The sequence below is a fragment of the Myxocyprinus asiaticus genome, chromosome 19, assembly GCF_019703515.2.
Source record: "Myxocyprinus asiaticus isolate MX2 ecotype Aquarium Trade chromosome 19, UBuf_Myxa_2, whole genome shotgun sequence".
Lineage (NCBI taxonomy): Eukaryota > Metazoa > Chordata > Actinopteri > Cypriniformes > Catostomidae > Myxocyprinus > Myxocyprinus asiaticus.
In genome coordinates, this window is record NC_059362.1 from 2,049,986 (window position 1) to 2,067,840 (window position 17,855).

The 17,855-nt window shown below is 44.4% G+C and overlaps 1 protein-coding gene across 9 annotated transcripts in view; it reads left to right on the forward strand.

Moving 5' to 3' along the window:
• The window catches only part of LOC127409882 (protein 4.1-like), a 160,055-nt gene that overhangs the window by 46,866 nt on the left and 95,334 nt on the right, over positions 1-17,855 (forward strand). For all 9 annotated transcript variants that reach the window (XM_051644813.1, XM_051644816.1, XM_051644817.1 and 6 more), the window contains exons 2-3: positions 8,500-8,660; positions 16,667-17,035. In XM_051644813.1, coding sequence (XP_051500773.1) covers positions 8,514-8,660; positions 16,667-17,035 — 516 coding nt within the window. In that variant the 5' untranslated portion in view covers positions 8,500-8,513. The remainder of the gene's footprint in view (positions 1-8,499; positions 8,661-16,666; positions 17,036-17,855) is intronic.

Here is a 17,855-nt window from a genome sequence, read left to right on the forward strand (position 1 = left end):
GACCCCAATGGGACCGCCTCCGCCGGGTATCCCCCCGCGGACCTCCCATTCCCCAGCACGCTCGTCTGCCCCGATCGGGCTTCCGGGTGAGTCCGCCGGCTCGTCTCATGGCGAGTTCGACCTCTTATTCGGAGCCTGAGAAAGTGATGAGCTCTCAAGCGCAGCATCGGAGAGCGGGCTCGTCCAGTTGGAAGCCTCAGCTGGGCTCCTCCCTTCGGGGTCGATCGCCCTGTCACAGGCTGACGCGGAGATGACGACATGCTTTCCCGGACAGCCGCGAGCATCGGTTAGAGTGGATTTCACTGCTCTTCCCTGAACCCTCACAGCTCTTTGATTGGTTCCTGGGCTCACGGCGCCACTCAAAGCCCGTTCCTTTCTTCCCAGAAGTGCATGAAGAGCTGACAAGGTCGCGGGAGGCACTTTTTACTGCCCGGTCCCGATCTTTTCAGCTTCCCCGCTCTCACTACCCTCGATGGTGGGGCGGCCAAGGGTTATTCGGCAATCCCCCGGTGGATAAAGGCACTCGCGGTGCACCTATGCCCGCAGAGCGCCGCCACCTGGCACGGGTGCCCAAAGCCCCCGTCCAAGGCCTGTAGGTTTACGTCGTCTCTGACGGTCAAAGCCTACGGTGCCGCTGGACAAGCCGCCTCCGCCCTGCACGCCATGGCTCTCCTGCAAGGCGCTAAAGGAACTGCACGAGGGTAGTTCCGCCCCGGGATTGATGCAGGAACTGCGCTCGGCGGCCGACCTCGCTCTCCGAGCGACGGAGGTCACGGCGCGGTCTCTCGGGCGGACGATGGCCACACTAGTGCTCCAGGATCGCCACCATTGGCTCAACCTGGTCGAGATGGGTGAGGCCGACAGGACACGATTCCTTGCTGCCCCCATTTCCCAGGCGGGCCTATTCGGCGACACCGTCGAGGACTTTGCCCAGCAGTTCTCGATGGTAGAGCAGTAGATGGATGCTAACCGGCTTATCCTGCCCCGCCGTGGCTCAAGATCCCGCACCCCATCTACTCATCGCCGAGGGCGTCCCCCTGCGGTGACTGCACCGGCTCTGCCGCAGCCCGCCCCTCCGGCCCGGCCCCGGCGTGGAGCCCACCGCAGGAAGCCGACGCCACCTGTCTCACAGCCGGCACCGAAGAACCCACGGAGGTCTTCGAAGCGCCCCTGAGACGGGCAACCCAGGGACAACGAAACCCGCTGCTCTGGAGCTGGTAAGCAGATCTTCATCTTTTTGTTACCTTTTGCATTTAATTGTGCTGCATGCCCAAGTGGCTGCAGTACTCAAGAGCTCAGCAAGAGTGGTTTCCTTGTTCCCTGGGTCACATATCCGGTGTGTACGGCTGGCATCACGACCACCGTCCACCACTCCATTTGGCAGGTTGGCGCTCCAGCGGTGGTCTCCCGCCCTGAGCGCCCAGCTGTGGCACAAATCCGCCCCCGATGTGACAGTCTCCACGGGTCACGAGGACAGGCCTCTTCCTCCCCTGTCCCAGGCTGTTCCGGGGGTGGTCACAAGGAGCCAGGTAAGTGCTTCGATGTCCTCGGACTCAGCACGGCCACGATGTGGTGTGGCACCTCGAGCTCCGCCCCGCCGCGAGGCCCCACTTGCCGGTACATCCGATGACGTTGTCCCTTTGGTCCCCCTTGCACGGAACTTGGACGCATGGCTTGCGCTTTCTGGTCCGTCACGAGTGCTGGTCTGGACCGTCCGACTCGGCTGCGCAATTCACTTCGCCGGGCATCCGCCCAGGTCCAGCGGTGTCCACTTCACCTTGGTGAAAGACGGAAACGCTGCTGCCTTGTGCGGAGATCGCTACCCTCCTACGGAAGGACGCGATAGAACCTGTCCCTCCAGCCGAGATGAAGAAGGGGTTTTACAGCCCCTACTTCATTGTACCGAAAAAAGGCGGTGGGTTGCGGCCAATCTTGGACCTGCGAGTACTGAACCTGGCTTTACACAGACTCCCGTTCAAGATGCTGACGCAAAGACGCATTCTAGCGAGCGTCCGGCATCAAGATTGGTTCGCGGCGGTAGACCCGAAGGATATGTACTTTCACGTCTCGATCCTTCCTCGACACAGACCCTTCCTGCGGTTCGCGTTCGAGGGTCAGGCGTATCAGTACAAAGTCCTCCCTTTCGGCCTCTCCCTGTCTCCTCGCGTCTTTACGAAGATCGCAGAGGCTGCCCTTGCCCCGTTAAGGGAGGTGGCTAATCTTAGCTCACTCTCGAGATGTGTTATGCGCACACAGGGACCTGGTGCTCTCACACCTCAGCCGACTATGGCTTCGGGTCAGCTGGGAAAAGAGCAAGCTCCTCCCGGTTCAGAGCATCTCTTTTCTCGGTTTGGAGTTGGACTCAGTCTCCTTGACGGCGCACCTTACGAACGAGTGCGCCCGGTCGGTGCTGGCCTGTTTGAAGGCGTTCAAACAGAAAACAGCGGTTCCACTGAAACTTTTTCATAGGCTCTTGGGGCATATGGCATCCTCGGCGGTGGCCAGCCCGCTCGGGTTGATGCATATGAGGCCGCTTCAGCACTGGCTCCAGACTCGAGTCCCGAGTCGGGCGTGGCGCCACGGGACACACCGTGTGGCCATTACGTCGGTCTGTCACCGTCTTTTCAGCCCTTGGACCAACCTCTCATTTCTACGAGCAGGTGTTCCCCTAGAACTGGTCTCCAGGTGCGTCGTGGTCACGACAGACGCCTCCAAAACGGGCTGGGGCGCTGTTGGCAACAGGCACGCAGCCGCCGACCTCTAGACGGGTCCGCGGCTGTGTTGGCACATCAACTGCCTCGAGTGACTGACAACTCTGCTCGCCCTGTGGAGGTTCCGGCTGTTTATCCAGGGCAAGCATGTGCTAGTTCGGACAGACAGCACGGCAGCGGTAGCATATGTCAACCGCCAAGGCGGTGTGCACTCCCGCTGTATGTCACAACTCGCCCGCCGTCTCTTCCAACGGAGTTAGCAGCACCAAGTCGCTGCAAGCCACTCACATCCCGGGCAACCTCAACACGCCGTAACAGCAGGTTACCCTCAAGGGAGAGTGGAGACTCCACCTTCGGGTGGTCCAGCTGATTTGGAGTCGATTCAGTCAGGCACAGGTGCACCTGTTCGCCTCCCAAGAATCCTCCCACTGCCCGCTCTGGTACGCCCTCACTGAGGCCTTCCTCGGCATAGATGCGCTGGCACACAGCTGGTCCCCTGGCATTCGCAAATATGCGTTTTCCCCCAGTGAGCCTGCTCGCACAGACCCTGTGCAAGGTCAGGGAGGACGAGGAGAAGGTCGTCCTGGTAAGCACCCTACTGGCCTGCCCAGACGTGGTGCTCGGACCTCATGCTCCTCGTGACAGCTCCCCCCAGGCAAATTCCCCTGAGGAAGGACCTTCTTTCTCAGGGAAGGGGCACCATCCGGCACCCACGCCCAGACCTCTGGAATCTCCATGTCTGGCCCCTGGATGGGACGCGGAAGACCTAAGCTGTCTCCCACCTGCGGTGGTAGACACGTTCACTCAGGCTAGGGCTCCCTCTACGAGGCGCCTGTATGCCTTTAAGTGGTGTCTGTTCGCTAAGTGGTGTTCTTCCCATCAGGAAGATCCCCAGAGGTGCGCAGTCAGATCAGTGCTTTCCTTCCTGCAAGAGAGGTTGGAAGGGAGGCTGTCCCCTTCCACCTTGAAGGTGTACGTTGCTGCCATAGCAGCACACCACGACGCAGTCGACGGTAAGTCCTTAGGGAAGCGTGATCTGATCATCAGGTTCCTAAGAGGCGCCAGGAGGCTGAATCCCTCCAGGCCGCGCCTTGTTCCCTCAACGGACCTCTGTAGTTTTTCAGGGTCTACAGAGAGCCCCCTTTGAGCCTTGCAGTCAGCCGGGCTTAAGGCACTCTCCTTGAAGACTGCCCTCCTGACTGCGCTCACTTCCATCAAGAGGGTAGGTGACCTGCAAGCGTTCTCTGTCAGCGAAACGTGCCTGGAGTTCGGTCCGGGCTATTCTCACGTGATCCTGAAACCCCCGACCGGGCTATGTGCCCAAGGTTCCCACCACTCCTTTTAGGGACCAGGTGGTGAACCTGCAAGCGCTGCCCCAGGAGGAGACAGACCCAGCCCTGTCGTTGCTGTGTCCGGTGCGCGCTTTACGCATCTATTTGGATCGCACGCAGAGCTTTAGAATCTCTGAGCAGCTCTTTGTCTGCTTTGGTGCACAGCAGAAAGGAAGCGCTGTCTCCAAGCAGAGGATCGCCCACTGGCTCATTGACGCCATAACTATGGCATATCTCGCCCAAAACATGCCGCCCCCGGTAGGGCTACGAGCCCATTCTACCCGTGGTGTAGCGGCTTCTTGGGCCCTGGCCAGAGGTGCCTCTCTAACAGACATTTGCAGAGCACCGGGCTGGGCAACACCCAACACCTTTGCAAGGTTCTACAACCTCCGGGTGGAACCAGTTTCGTCCCAGGTAGTGGCACACAACACAAGCGGATAAGCCCGGGATAGCCGGCCGGGTGTATCGCTTGCACATAGTGCCTTCCATCTCCTTTTGAGCTGAAGACGTGCGCTGTTAATTCCCAGTAGTGTTCACAAAAGTTGTTCCCTAGTTGACTTCCTCCGAGCCCTGTGGCAGTCGAGTCTTCGGAGAGACTCGCTGCCGGCCCAGTACACGCGCTAACTAAGAGCCCAGTTCTGGGGTAGGTGCTCCGCATGTGGCGGTTCCCTGTAAGGCTAACCCCATGCGATCTATATCTTCCGCTAGTTCGTTCCCCTACTGGCAAACTGCGTCTTCCTTGGGCAGAGCCCCTCAGTCTCCATGTTGTAGTAACTCCTCCCCCATTGGGCAGGATCTACCTTGAAGGCTCTCCACATGGTTGGAAAGACCATGTGATGTATTCTTCCACTTAAATATCCCCCCCTCTCTTGGGGTGAGGTGTGGTCTCCGCGGTGTCCTCCCCTTGGGAGGGACACCCCCCGACTAGACCTGGCGGCCCAGTCATATAATCCCCCTTCTTTTTTAGGGAGTGGAAAAAGAGAAGGGGAAAGAGGCCACGACTGCGTTAAGCCTGTGTCTATCTCTGGGTAGTCGACTTGTCCCCAAAAAGGGCCGTTCGACACTCATAACTGTGTTGGGGGAGGTTACGTGTCGACCTGGTGCGCTGGCTATGAGGCACACAGCAAGTCTGCCCACCACACACCGCCAGTTCACGTAACACAGTTCAGCCTTGTGGCGTTTTGTATAGGGACCCCTAGTGTCACTACATCGACACCAACGTCGAGTGAGTGACAGATAGGGAACGTCATGGTTACTGGTGTAACCTCCATTCCCTGATGGAGGGAACGAGACGTTGGTCCCTCCTGCCACAACGCTGAACTACCCGCTGAAATGGCCGGACCTTATATCGGCTCCTCAGCGTAAAACCTGAATGAGTGGTTGCATACCAGCTCCTTTCATACCTGTATGTTCGGGGGAGTGGCATGCAAATACCACTCGCCAATTTTCATTGGCCTTTTATCAAAGACCAGAGGTGTCTCGGGCTCCCAAGAGTGACCCCTAGTGTCACTACATCGACACCAACGTCTCGTTCCCTCCATCAGGGAACGGAGGTTACACCAGTAACCATGACGTTTTTTTGCTTTGTCATTATGGGGTATGGAGTGTAAATAGATGTGAAAAAATGAAGGGGTCTGAATGCACTGTACTTGTAACTGAAAATACATTGTGTAGGCTCTATGAAAGATACATGTTTACAATATGATCCAGTGATGGCTAGAATAAATAATCTTTGTCCTTTGTAAATGATTTGGGTCTAATGTAATGGAAAACTATGCGAGTGTCGATCCGTGGTACATCATAATGTTGAAGCTGAGCGTTGCCGGTGTGTTCGTACCTTTGTAGAAAATAACTGTTTCTAATTTTAGACGGCGCCATGTCGTCTGCCAAACGCGTCCGGTGTGACCCCTTTAATTTACCCTCCTGCTTACTTCACCAAAGTTGTGTTGAGAAGTATGTCTGAAGAGATTATTGTGCAATGAGAAGCCCTATTTAAAAACTGCAGCCGTCGCACCAACACCTTATCCTTGAGTAATCAAATCAAATCAAATCACTTTATTGTCACACAGCCATATACACAAGTGCAATGGTGTGTGAAATTCTTGGGTGCAGTTCCAATCAACATAGCAGTCGTGACAGTGATGAGACATATACCAATTTACAATAACATCAAATTAACACAACACAATTTAAACATCTGATATACACATAATTACACACAACAATATACAAATAATAACATACTCTGTACAGTATACAATACACACAATATAGATACACACTATTCAATAAAAATAAAAAATAAAAATAAAAATATATAAAAAAGTATATATAGTAGTATATATAGAATGTACAGTATTAATCATGCTAAATTGATCATTTGGTACTAGAAAATCACTTGCCATTATATCAAACACAGTTGAAAGCTATTTGGCTCATTAAATGAAGCTTACCATTGTCTTAGTGTTTGTTTTTGAGTTGCCACAGTATGCAATAGACTGGCATGTCTTAAGGTCAATATTAAGTCAAAAATGGCAAAAAAGAAACAGCTTTCTCTAGAAACTCGTCAGTCAATCATTGTTTTGAGGAATGAATGCTATACAATGCTTGAAATTGCCAAAAAACTGAAGATTTCATACAAAGGTGTACACTACAGTCTTCAAAGACAAAGGACAACTGGCTCTAACAAGGACAGAAGGAGATGTGGAAGGTCCAGATGTACAACTACACAAGAGGATAAGTACATCAGAGTCTCTGATCTAGTTTGAGAAATAGACACCTCACATGTCCTCAGCTGACAGCTTCATTGAATTCTACCCGCTCAACACCAGTTTCATGTACAACAGTAAAGAGAAGACTCAGGGGTGCAGGCCTTATGGGAAGAATTGCAAAGAAAAATCCACTTTTGAAACAGAAAAACAAAAAGAAAAGGTTAGAGTGGGCAAAGAAACACAGACATTGGACAACAGATAATTGGAAAAGAGTGTTATGGATCTTAAACCCACTGAACTTTTGTGGGATCAGCTAGACTGTAAGGTGCGTGAGAAGTGCCCGACAAGACAGTCACATCTATGGCAAGTGCTACAGGAAGTGTGGGGTGAAATGTCACCTGAGTATCTGGACAAACTGACAGCTAGAATGTCAAGTATCTGCAAAGCTGTCATTGCTGCATGTGGAGGATTTTTTTGATGAGAACACTTTGAAGTAGTTTAAGAAGTTTTGAATTTTTCTTTTCAAATTGTAATAGTAATTTTTCACGTTATTAATGTCCTGACTATACATTGTGATCAGTTGAATGCCACTTTGGTGAATAAAAGTACCAATTTCTTTCCATAAGAGCAAAATATGTACATTATTCCAAACTTTTGGCCTCCAGTGTATATATAATCATCAGGAAAATCTTCAGATTATCGATGCGTAATAAAGGCTATATAAATATTAATTAATAGAATGTCGAATTTTTGTATTTTTACAAAGTTAAAATGTTATTATAATAAAGATGACAAACAACGTATAAAAAAAATAATAAAAAAAATCACTTTCACATACTTTTTTTAGGACAGGTTCTGTTCAGTTCTGTTGCTTGTTCTGCACCTGATCAGCCTGAATGTAGACCACTGTTTTTGAAAGCTTATTTGTTTTAAAAGCTTTGTTATACACAATGTATATAGCATGCAATTTTAAAAATATATATTATGTTTTCACAAGTGGGCTTAGGTGGATTAACGGTAACCTTTCTTAATTCACTTGCCATTGGCAAGTGTGGCTTTAAAGTTCATTTTAGACCCTGTCTGTGTGTGACGGCCCCTAGCATTTCACAAGCACACCGCCATTGAGGAGTGTTTGCATTGCAGAGTATTGTGAGGCTGGTATTGTGTACGTATGGAGCGCAGACAGACAGGTGTTCTGCCCGTGACACACCTCATAGTGCTGAATAGCATGTGTTTGCTCATGGTGGGCTTTTGATGGACAACAGGGATTGTGAATAGCTGTGACTGAGGCTTTATTCTTTTGCTTTGAGAAGATGAAAGAATGTTTTGATGCTTTAATTTGAAAGCACTTTCCTCCATCTCACGTTAGCATGACTCGATGTGTCTGAACTAAAAAAAATTGGTCAGTTTCAGACTTCCGATTTATAAAGGAAGCATATGATACTTTTTTTTTTTTAACTGCATTTTTCCCAGAGGGAAATGTTTAATTGATGTGTAAGTGTGGACGGTCGTGTTGATTCATCTGTGTGACATCAAAGTTGCAGAAGTTCAAAATGAGTTTAGTTATAATAAATGCTCTTTGTGGAAGTAATACTTTTCCCACTAAGTAATCGATAAATTAATCTGATCATGTAATTAGTGATTTGGAGTAGATTACTTTTTTGAGGATAAATTATCTAACACTGTAAATATACTTTGGAGTTGCTTGTCTAAAGTGTGTTTTCCATTCTCTTTTGTGTCTGTCAGTGTGATCGGGCATAATGGCGACAGAGGTGGGACCAGAGACAGATGTGAAGAAGGAACCAGAGAAGGCTCAGCAGCAGACGGACGCTACACAAACAGACCAGCCTGACAAACCCACTGACAGTGACACCCAACCCGCCCCAGCCACCGCAGACACACTGGAGGTACTAATTAAATAATAACGCTTTATGCAACAATGATAACTTGTTTCAAAAACTACAGCAAACATTGAATAGTACAATGACATCAGTTCAATCAAAGGATCATTTTAATAATAGACGCAATGATTGTAAAAGGTTTGCGTGCTAGGAATGGTGTATCAGAATTAAAACTAGATGAGTGTTTATTTACACAAGTAATCATGCCCTAACTGCACGTCAATTCCTTAATAAGGAATTTTCCTACCAATGGAGCTATTCAACTTTGAAGTACCACCTTAAGGTTTTTTCAGTCAGCAAGGGGCAGTCGGTGCAGCTCCAGCTGTACAGGCAACAAACCACACTTACTGACAGCTGGAGTGTATCAGCAGGACACATTCTAGCGTTCAAAGACAATGCACAACTCAATGCAGGTCTCGAGGTGCGTTTTTCAATGTTTCAAACTGCATTTTATTTGACAGAGCATCCTACAAATACAGCGTTTTTGCGCAAGATGCTACAAACAAAGGAAACACAGCGCAACCACTGTGAGGCACTCTAAAAGTGTCCACCTGATGCGTGTGTGTGTGTATGTGTGTGTCTATATATATTAGGGCTGGGAAATGTAACGTTAATTTCTGCGATTTTATAATTGACTGTTTAACGCGTAAAAAACCCCCGCAATTAATTCAATATCCATTTTTTTCACTTCCTAAAACTTCACTAATGTTTTTCACTTCATGTGGCTAAAATTGACATATACTGTATAAATACACGCTCAACACGACCACACATCCTAGCATAGAAACTGATTGTGTGAAGTAGTGCACACTTATTCATTACACACAACGCAAGTCCTGGGCATAATAAGCACGGGAGAGGATTTTCTGAATGCTGAATGGAAACTTCACCCGCAAGCAATGAGCCAAGTGTGGAAGATATACCGGCAAGCTGCCGTATCTCTTCGCATTGCCTGAAAACATTCTCTCACTGTCATCTGAATCAGTATCAAAAGCTAAACCACGTGACACAGATCCAGCGTGTGTGCGATAGAAACTGAACGCTGCCAGAGAAAATAATAGTTTTGAGATTTTAAACTTCAGCATTCAATGCATTATTAGACACTATACATACAGATAAATGTATGTCTGTATGGATAGTGTCTAATAATGTATTGGCAGTGTACACTAAGTTGTTCTTGCCAATAAAGCTCGACATGAATTGTATCTGCCCATTTGATCCCATTTTTTAAAAAGTCCACTGGAAAATGGCAGAAGATTTTGCCAAACTTTTAATTACAAAAAGTATGTATACATATATGTGTATCAAAGATTTATACCTGTAAAGTTGTGTCTATTTTACTGTATGTTCAGTATCAGTCAATGGCTGACCATTTAAATAAAGAATAAATTAAAATAAATAGCTAAATAAACATCAGTACTGTTTAGTATCAGTCAAATGCTGACTATTTTAATACTGCCAGTCAATTAGAGGCAGGTTGTAAAACAAGAAGCATTTACACCTTCCGGGTCGAGAGATAAACAGCGGCAGCTGGAAAACCAGACTTCTAAATATTACATTTTAAAACAACGACTGGAACTTGTTCGGTTGAAGGAGGTACCAGACTGTGAATCTTGAACAAAACAGTTTGGTGAATACATGGTTACACGTTAGCTTCCATTCAGCTGACAAGGTATGAAAGTAGTTACGTGGTTAGCTAGTTAGCTATAAGCTCATTGTCACGGAGAGTAAAAGATGGACGTTGTTTATTTTACTTTCCAGTATTGTGTCTCACCAACTAGGTAACACCGTAGCATGAAATCAACACTCAACAGACACAATCCACCACCTCACCGTTGTCTGCTGAGCTGCAAAAAGATGCTCTGATGTTGAAAATCAGATTATCTTTCAATCTGCTACATTACTGACAAACTATAGCTGGCTAACATAACAAACAGATGTGATAAACATGAGTGACATGGTTGTCAGGGACAGGGTTAACGTTATATTAGTTATATATTGAAAAGGGAAAATGATGGGGTCATTGTTTAGTAACTTTCCAGTATGTATTTCACAAACTAGTTAGCAACTCACAGAGAAGACACCGCTTAACTCCGCACCGCTTAACTTCGCACTGTCTGCAGAACCACCGTCAGCTCAGCTCTGTAAACAATGGAGTCGGAGTCGGGGCGTGCTCTGCTGGACAAACTACGTTATGACTAGGGATGTGTATGACTAATTTGATTGTCGTTTAAACGGAAGTTTTGTAACTGACTAGTCGACTACTCTAAAGAGAAACCAACCTTCAGAAAACAGTAAAAAAAGTGTGTTTATGCGACCCATTTAAAATACTTAATCTATTCCAAATCCGATGCTAAATTCCACTGAAAAGGGGCATTTATCTGCGAAATCCTCGACTTGAATTATGATCATTGTACATTAAATATAGAACATGACATGCATTCACTGAATCAACATTAGTGAATATTTAATAGACATATTTATTGAAAACAATTGAATGAATAGTGCAGGATCAATGGAACAACCATTAAAAGCCTGTTCTAAACGGAAATCACCAAGTAAACGGTACTTAACAGTCAGGACATTGTTGAACATAATTAACAGTTAGACTAAGCCAAATCTATGAGAGTGAAAAAAATGCTCTGAAAAGTTGCGCGTATTTCACAACGTGCAGTCGTGCATTAACCATTGATCTAATATGACAGCTGTTCGGTAAAGAACGTTAACCAATAACAGTTAAGATGTAAAAAAAAAAAAAAAAAGTAGCTATAGGATAGAAAAAAATAGGCCTGTGATGTAGCCTGCAATAAATCTAATGTATTCTAAACATGACGTGTACACAGAATAACAGATAGTTTAACCCGTTAAGCAGTCGGCACCTCGTTGAAAATCGCCTTCTTAATCAGCAGATTAAAAAAATGGCATACCTAGTCTAAAACAGTTATTTTCTAGGCTACTTACTCAAAAGCATAATTTTTTGGATGAGCAAAATTAACCCGTCGACATGGTCCGGTGAAAGACGGGACTTGACTCACCTGAGGCGTCTATCCTGTGCTTGAAAAAGCCCGCTCAGTAGAAAAAGAACATCCAAACATGCACAGATGTAAAGAAGACTCAAATGTGAAAACATCCTTAGGGACTTTCAAACGTTTGGAAAGCTGATTCCCGCACCACCGAAGTGATTTCATAACTACTGTGCTGAGTTTGCTTGTCTAGTGAGAGGACATTTTCCTGCGCACGCCGCGAGTGAGAGAGGGAAGAAGCACGCACAGCCTGAGGTGAAATTAAACTCTGTATCTGCTCCAGATATCCTCTTTTTAAAATAATATTTGTATTATTAATTCTATTTAAAATATGTAACATTGTAATTAACATTTTTTATTAAATCATACGATAACAATGAGATGTAAACATATATATATAAAATCAACATTTATGTTGGACCAAGTTTTCAAACGATCTCAACACTCCCTCTCAATTTTGTGAGGCAAAATTACATAACAGAAAATACTTTGAAAAATATACCCAGCCAATAGGAAGAATGAACACAAATAATGTGTAGATTCATTCACAGAGCTGTCTCAAAGGTGTGATCTTCCACAAAACAAATTCCAGCTGATATAAAATGTTCAGATTCCTCAGACAGACAAACGAATGTTCAGTGAGCCAGCTGTTATGAGTTCAGTGGATGACGTAATCATTCCAGTGTCCTGTGAAAAACTCAACAAAACAAACTCCAGCCAACAGGAGGAATAAGCATGAAGAATGAACAGATTAATCCACAGCTGTTCCAAAGGAGTGTTATTCAATAGAACAAGCTCCAGCCGCTAGGCGGAACCAATACAAAAAGAAACAAAACCGGCATCCCGGTTCCCCGAGTGATCGAGTCAGTTCACTCGGAGGCCGCATAAAAGTATATACCATGACTTACACAATCCGCCAACTTTATAAAAGACATCCTTCGTGTGAGCATGTAGATATTTTGCGGTCATCCGTAGTGTCCACTCTCAAACTAGCCGGGAACTTCAATGCAAAAGTAATCTTTCGTCAATGCAAAAGTTTCTTTAAGGTAAAGTGTTATTCACAAAACAAAATCCAGCTGCTCGGCGGAGCCAACGCAAAAAGAAAAAAGAAACCAAAATGACGCCCAGCTTCCTCGAGTAAGTACAGCGAGTCGACTCACTCACATGAGAAACACTCAATGGTTTACTCAGCCATTGATTCAATAAAAGACATTGCCTGATTGGGACAAGTAAATACTTTGCGACCGTCCTTAGTTTCTATTCTCAGTTTGGCCGGAAACATCAGAGCAAAAGTGATCTATCGCTGATGTAAGAGTTTCTTACATTCCTTGAACCGATCGCGTTTCTGTCTTGTCGAGTTCACAAAGTCTGGGAACAAGAAAATATTATGGTTCTTCCAAGAAAGCTTCCCTTTGCTCCCCGCCTGGCACAACACAAGATCTTTATCGGATGATCTCAGAAATCTGGCCAGAATCGATCGGGTCATGCCTCCCTCAGCAGATCTGTGAGCTGGGACTCTGTGAGCTCACTCGAATTTCCAGCATGTGGCCTGTTATGTCGAGCAGACTCGGGGAAAAACTCATCTAGGAATTTCACCATATCTCTGCCCTCCTCATGCTCAGGAATTCCAACAATTCGAACGTTATTCCTGCGGCTTCTATTCTCAAGATCTTCAAGCTTTTCAAGGAGATGTTCCAAATCAATTTTGGTCACGGGCGGATTAGCGGTTAATTCCCTCTCTGAAGATTCCAGAAAATCGATTCGTCTCTCAATATCAGTCACTCTTGTAACTAGCTCAGAGAATTTTGTTTCCATCGCCGTAATCGATCGACGTATTACAGCGAGATCCTCCAAGTCAGCAAGAAACTTCGTCATCATCACCGATATGTAGGACAACTGACGCTGGATCACCTCTCCCGCCGCGCCATCCAAATCGAGTCCCTAGACTGTAGGCCTGTCGGGGTTTTCATCCTGAACACGTAAGTGTCTTTTAATGTCTCCAGAGCCTGAGGATTTTGACTTCTTTGCCATGTTTTGCCTCAAACAGCAAATGCGTAACTGGGTGTATCAAAATTCACCAGATTATAACATGAAAATAATCAAACATTTAGCTCGTCGCTTACACGTCTGCCCCTTGCATGGCGTCACGTGACCTAAAATATGTAACATTAATATGACAGTAATTTAAGTGCAGCCTCTGTAAAAATATAAAGCCAAACGTAAATGTGTAAAAATTATGATCAGTTTAATGGGGGGAAATATGAACTGACTAGTAATTCCAGTGTCGACTAGCAGCATCAGAACCGTTTAGTCGACTAGTCTCACACATCCCTAGTTATGACACCAACTTTAAATCACCCTAAGCATAGTTTCCTGCATTATATGTTCTGAAAAAAAAGTTTTAATATCTGTGCATATCGGAAAACATATACGTCAATACGATATATCTGTGAAAGGCTAATTTCGGCGACCGATAAATCGTTCGGGCACTAGTATAAAGTAAATATGTTTATGATTATATTTTAATGTTTGTTTTAATGTACCACAATTAATCACAGAAAACTGTGCCATTAATTATTTAAAAATTTGTGATCGATTTACAGCTCTGATATATACATACACACGCAATGAGCACTTTATTAAGAACACTATACTAATACAAGGTAGAGCCTCCCTTTGCTCTCAAAACAGCCTCAATTCTTTGTGGCATGGATTCCACAAAATGTTGGAAACATTCCTTTGAGATTCTGATCCATGTTGACATGATTGCATCACACAATTCTGCAGATTTGTCAGCTGCACATTCATGCTGCAAATCTCTTATTGTCATGTTAATGAAACCAGTTTGAGATGACTTTTGCTTTGTGACATAGTGCATTATCATGCTGGAAGTAGCCATTAGAAGATGGGTAAATTGTGGCCATGAATGATGTGCACATGGTCACCAACAATATTTAGGCTGTAGCATTCAAGCAATGATTAATTGGTATTAAGGGGTCCAAAGTGTGCCAAGAAAACATTCCCTACATCATTACACCACCGCCACCAGCCTGGACTGTTGACACAAGGCAGGTTGGGTCCATGGTTTCATGCTGTTGACGACAAATTCTGACCCTACCATCTGTGTTCCTCAGCAAAAATCAAGATTTATCAGACCAGGTTACAATTTTCCAGTCTTCAACTGAACCCAACATGGTCTTCTGCTTTTGTAGCCCATCCGCCTCAAGGTTCGACGTGTTGTTCATTCTGAGATGATATTCTTCTCACCACAATTGTACAGAGCGGTTATCTGAGTTACCATAGACTTTGTCAGTTCAAACCAGTCTGGCCATTCTCTGTTGACCTCTCTCATCAACAAGGCACAGAACTGCCACTCATTGGATGTTTTTTGTTTTTGGCACCATTCTGAGTAAATTCTAGAGACCAGCCCATCTGGCACCAACAATCATGCCACGGTCCAAATCACTGAGATCAAATTTTTTCCCCATTCTGATAGTTGATGTGAACATTAACTGAAGCTCCTGACCCGAATCTGCATGATTTTATGCATTAGGTAATTGCATTAAATAGGTGTACAGGTGTTCCTAATAAAGTGCTCAGTGAGCAGATATTATTTAGCCCATAATTATTTAGATTTGTTTTATTATATATTGAATTATCTTTATTTGAGGACCTTCTTTAGCAAATATTGAAATGTGATTAATTGCATCTCATGATTAACAGTATGTCATGTTAGTAATCCGATTACAAACGTTAACAGCCCTAAAAAAAAATTAAGATGAGGAATGAACCGGCAGTAATATTAGGTATGATTTTTAGCATCCTCTCCATGACTCATTATTTGACCAGACTGCCAAGAGTTAAGACGTGTAAAAAAAAAAAAAAAAAAAAAAAATTATATATATATATATATATATATATATATATATATATATATATATATATATATATATATATACGTATACACACACACACACACACACACACACACACACACACATATATATATATATATAATAAATTGATTCAAATGCAAAATAACTGAAAATGCATTTATTTGACACCACATGCAAAAAAAAAAAGTAGACCACATGAACTTAATATATACACAAATGTGTAATATACACAAAATAATTATATAATACACAATAATATAATACACAATGTATACTTTCTGGAAAATGAACTAAAAATATTGATGAATATTGATGTTCTTAAGTGCCAAAACACATTTTTGTCCATTGAAACACTCTCTAGAATGAGAATATCCCTCCTCATAATACCATCTGTTTCTTACTAGCAATAGAGTCTGTTTCTGAAAGTAAACATCTCATTAATTTACTCTATAGGGGAATAAACCTTCACGGCAAGACAGACCTACCGTGAGCTCTGAGGATGTTAATAGAAGGTATATGCTTCTGTTGAAGACATCAGTCCATGTTATTTCAACTTTTGTTTAACATTTTTTAAAAATCGTGTTTAATAGCAGAATTCCTGGTGAAGAACTACATTACCCATGATCCTGAAGGGAAAGATCCACCAATCAAAGACAACAAAATGTGTGTTTTTGTCTGATTTTCAAGTACTTTTTTGCTTCAAATGGAAGTTTGTAAGGTTGTGATTCACCTCACAGCTGGTTGGTTTGGTTCATGGCTTTTTTTGGTTCACTCTTGTATAAAAGATTTTATGAAATCACTATGAAAAAATGATTGGGAAATATACTTCCAGAACCTAGAAAGCTGAAAAAGTGGGCAGCACTGTTGCACTCTAAAGCAGGTCATGTTCACAGCTAAAGGCTATTGACTTTAAGAAAAAGAATGTCTCACCCCAACTTCCTATTTAAAAATGCAAATTAATGTTTCAGAATTTTTGTTACATATTGAATACATCTTATTTTTTTAAGTGGTATGTACTGCTCAGTATGCAGTATGTAGTATGCCTGTATTCCATTCTGAAACGTTGTATATTTTCTAATGTGCTCCCAACCAGGAGGGGAGCGCAGAGCCCAAGGCTGAACAGGAAGAGGCAGTGTCTCCTGAAGCCAGCAGCCCTCCTCCTGCCAGTGGGCAGAAAAAAGAGAAGGGCATCTCACGCTTTCTGCCTCCATGGCTTAAACGACAGAAATCACAGAGCCAAGACAAACCAAGTGAGAGCAGCACACCAAAGCAGGAGAGCTTGGAGACTGGGGAGGAGAAGAAAGAGGTAAAAGAGGAGGCGGGTGGAGGACACACATTATCTTCAAGTGCAGAACTGTCGGAGGAGGTGAAGGAGGTGAAGGAGCAGAGCAGGCCAGAGGAGGTGCAGGTGGAGGAGAACGATAAGGAGGAGGAGAAGTCCATTGGCAGTGCTGATACACAGGTGCGCATTAGTATCTGCATAATTTTTATACATCAACCTTAATATTTAATAATTAGGGCTGTCATTTTAACACATGAATTCAGTGCTATTAATTATATTAAAAATAACGTTAAAAAAATTAACACAACCACGCCCCCGAACCGGAATAAGGAATGAAGGGGTCTCCAGACGTGTTGTTCTTAGTTGTAAACTACATTTAACTTGCCACAGCATCTTAAAAACACTGTTTATGATGTTACGCAAAGTCTGCCTCAAATATGCTTGATATGCTTTTATCCGTTTTGCTATCATTCACTCATCAGCACCAAAATGCAAACAAACTCTGATATCATTAGCTGGAAATTACCTTTTAAACAGCTGCGCTGAAAATGTAGGCTTCTAGTTTGAAAACATGGTGTGTATATCTGAACGTACACGGTCTGTAATGTTATTGATGTTTGAATTTTCTGGCAAACGTTAACATTTCTGTAGCTGCTCGTGACCCCACAACATCCTATTCAACAACTTCAAATGGAACTAATGAACTGTAGGGATCAAAATGCTATCACTAGCATCCGCAGACCGTAATGTCAGTAATGTTTAGATGTAAAACAGTGTGGAGTAAATGCATCATGTCTGTCAGAAGTTTGTGATTGGCCCAGAGCAGACTTCTTGTGTCAACGTATCCTGACTTCATATGTGCTCAAACCGTTAACCTTATGGCTTTGTTCACACACAGAATCAAAAAGGAGCTTCTCGGGAAATGTTACAACTTCTTCTGGGAAATTGCCAGAGCTGATTTTCTGGTATTTCCTAACAGATCCTGTTCACAATTGACCTC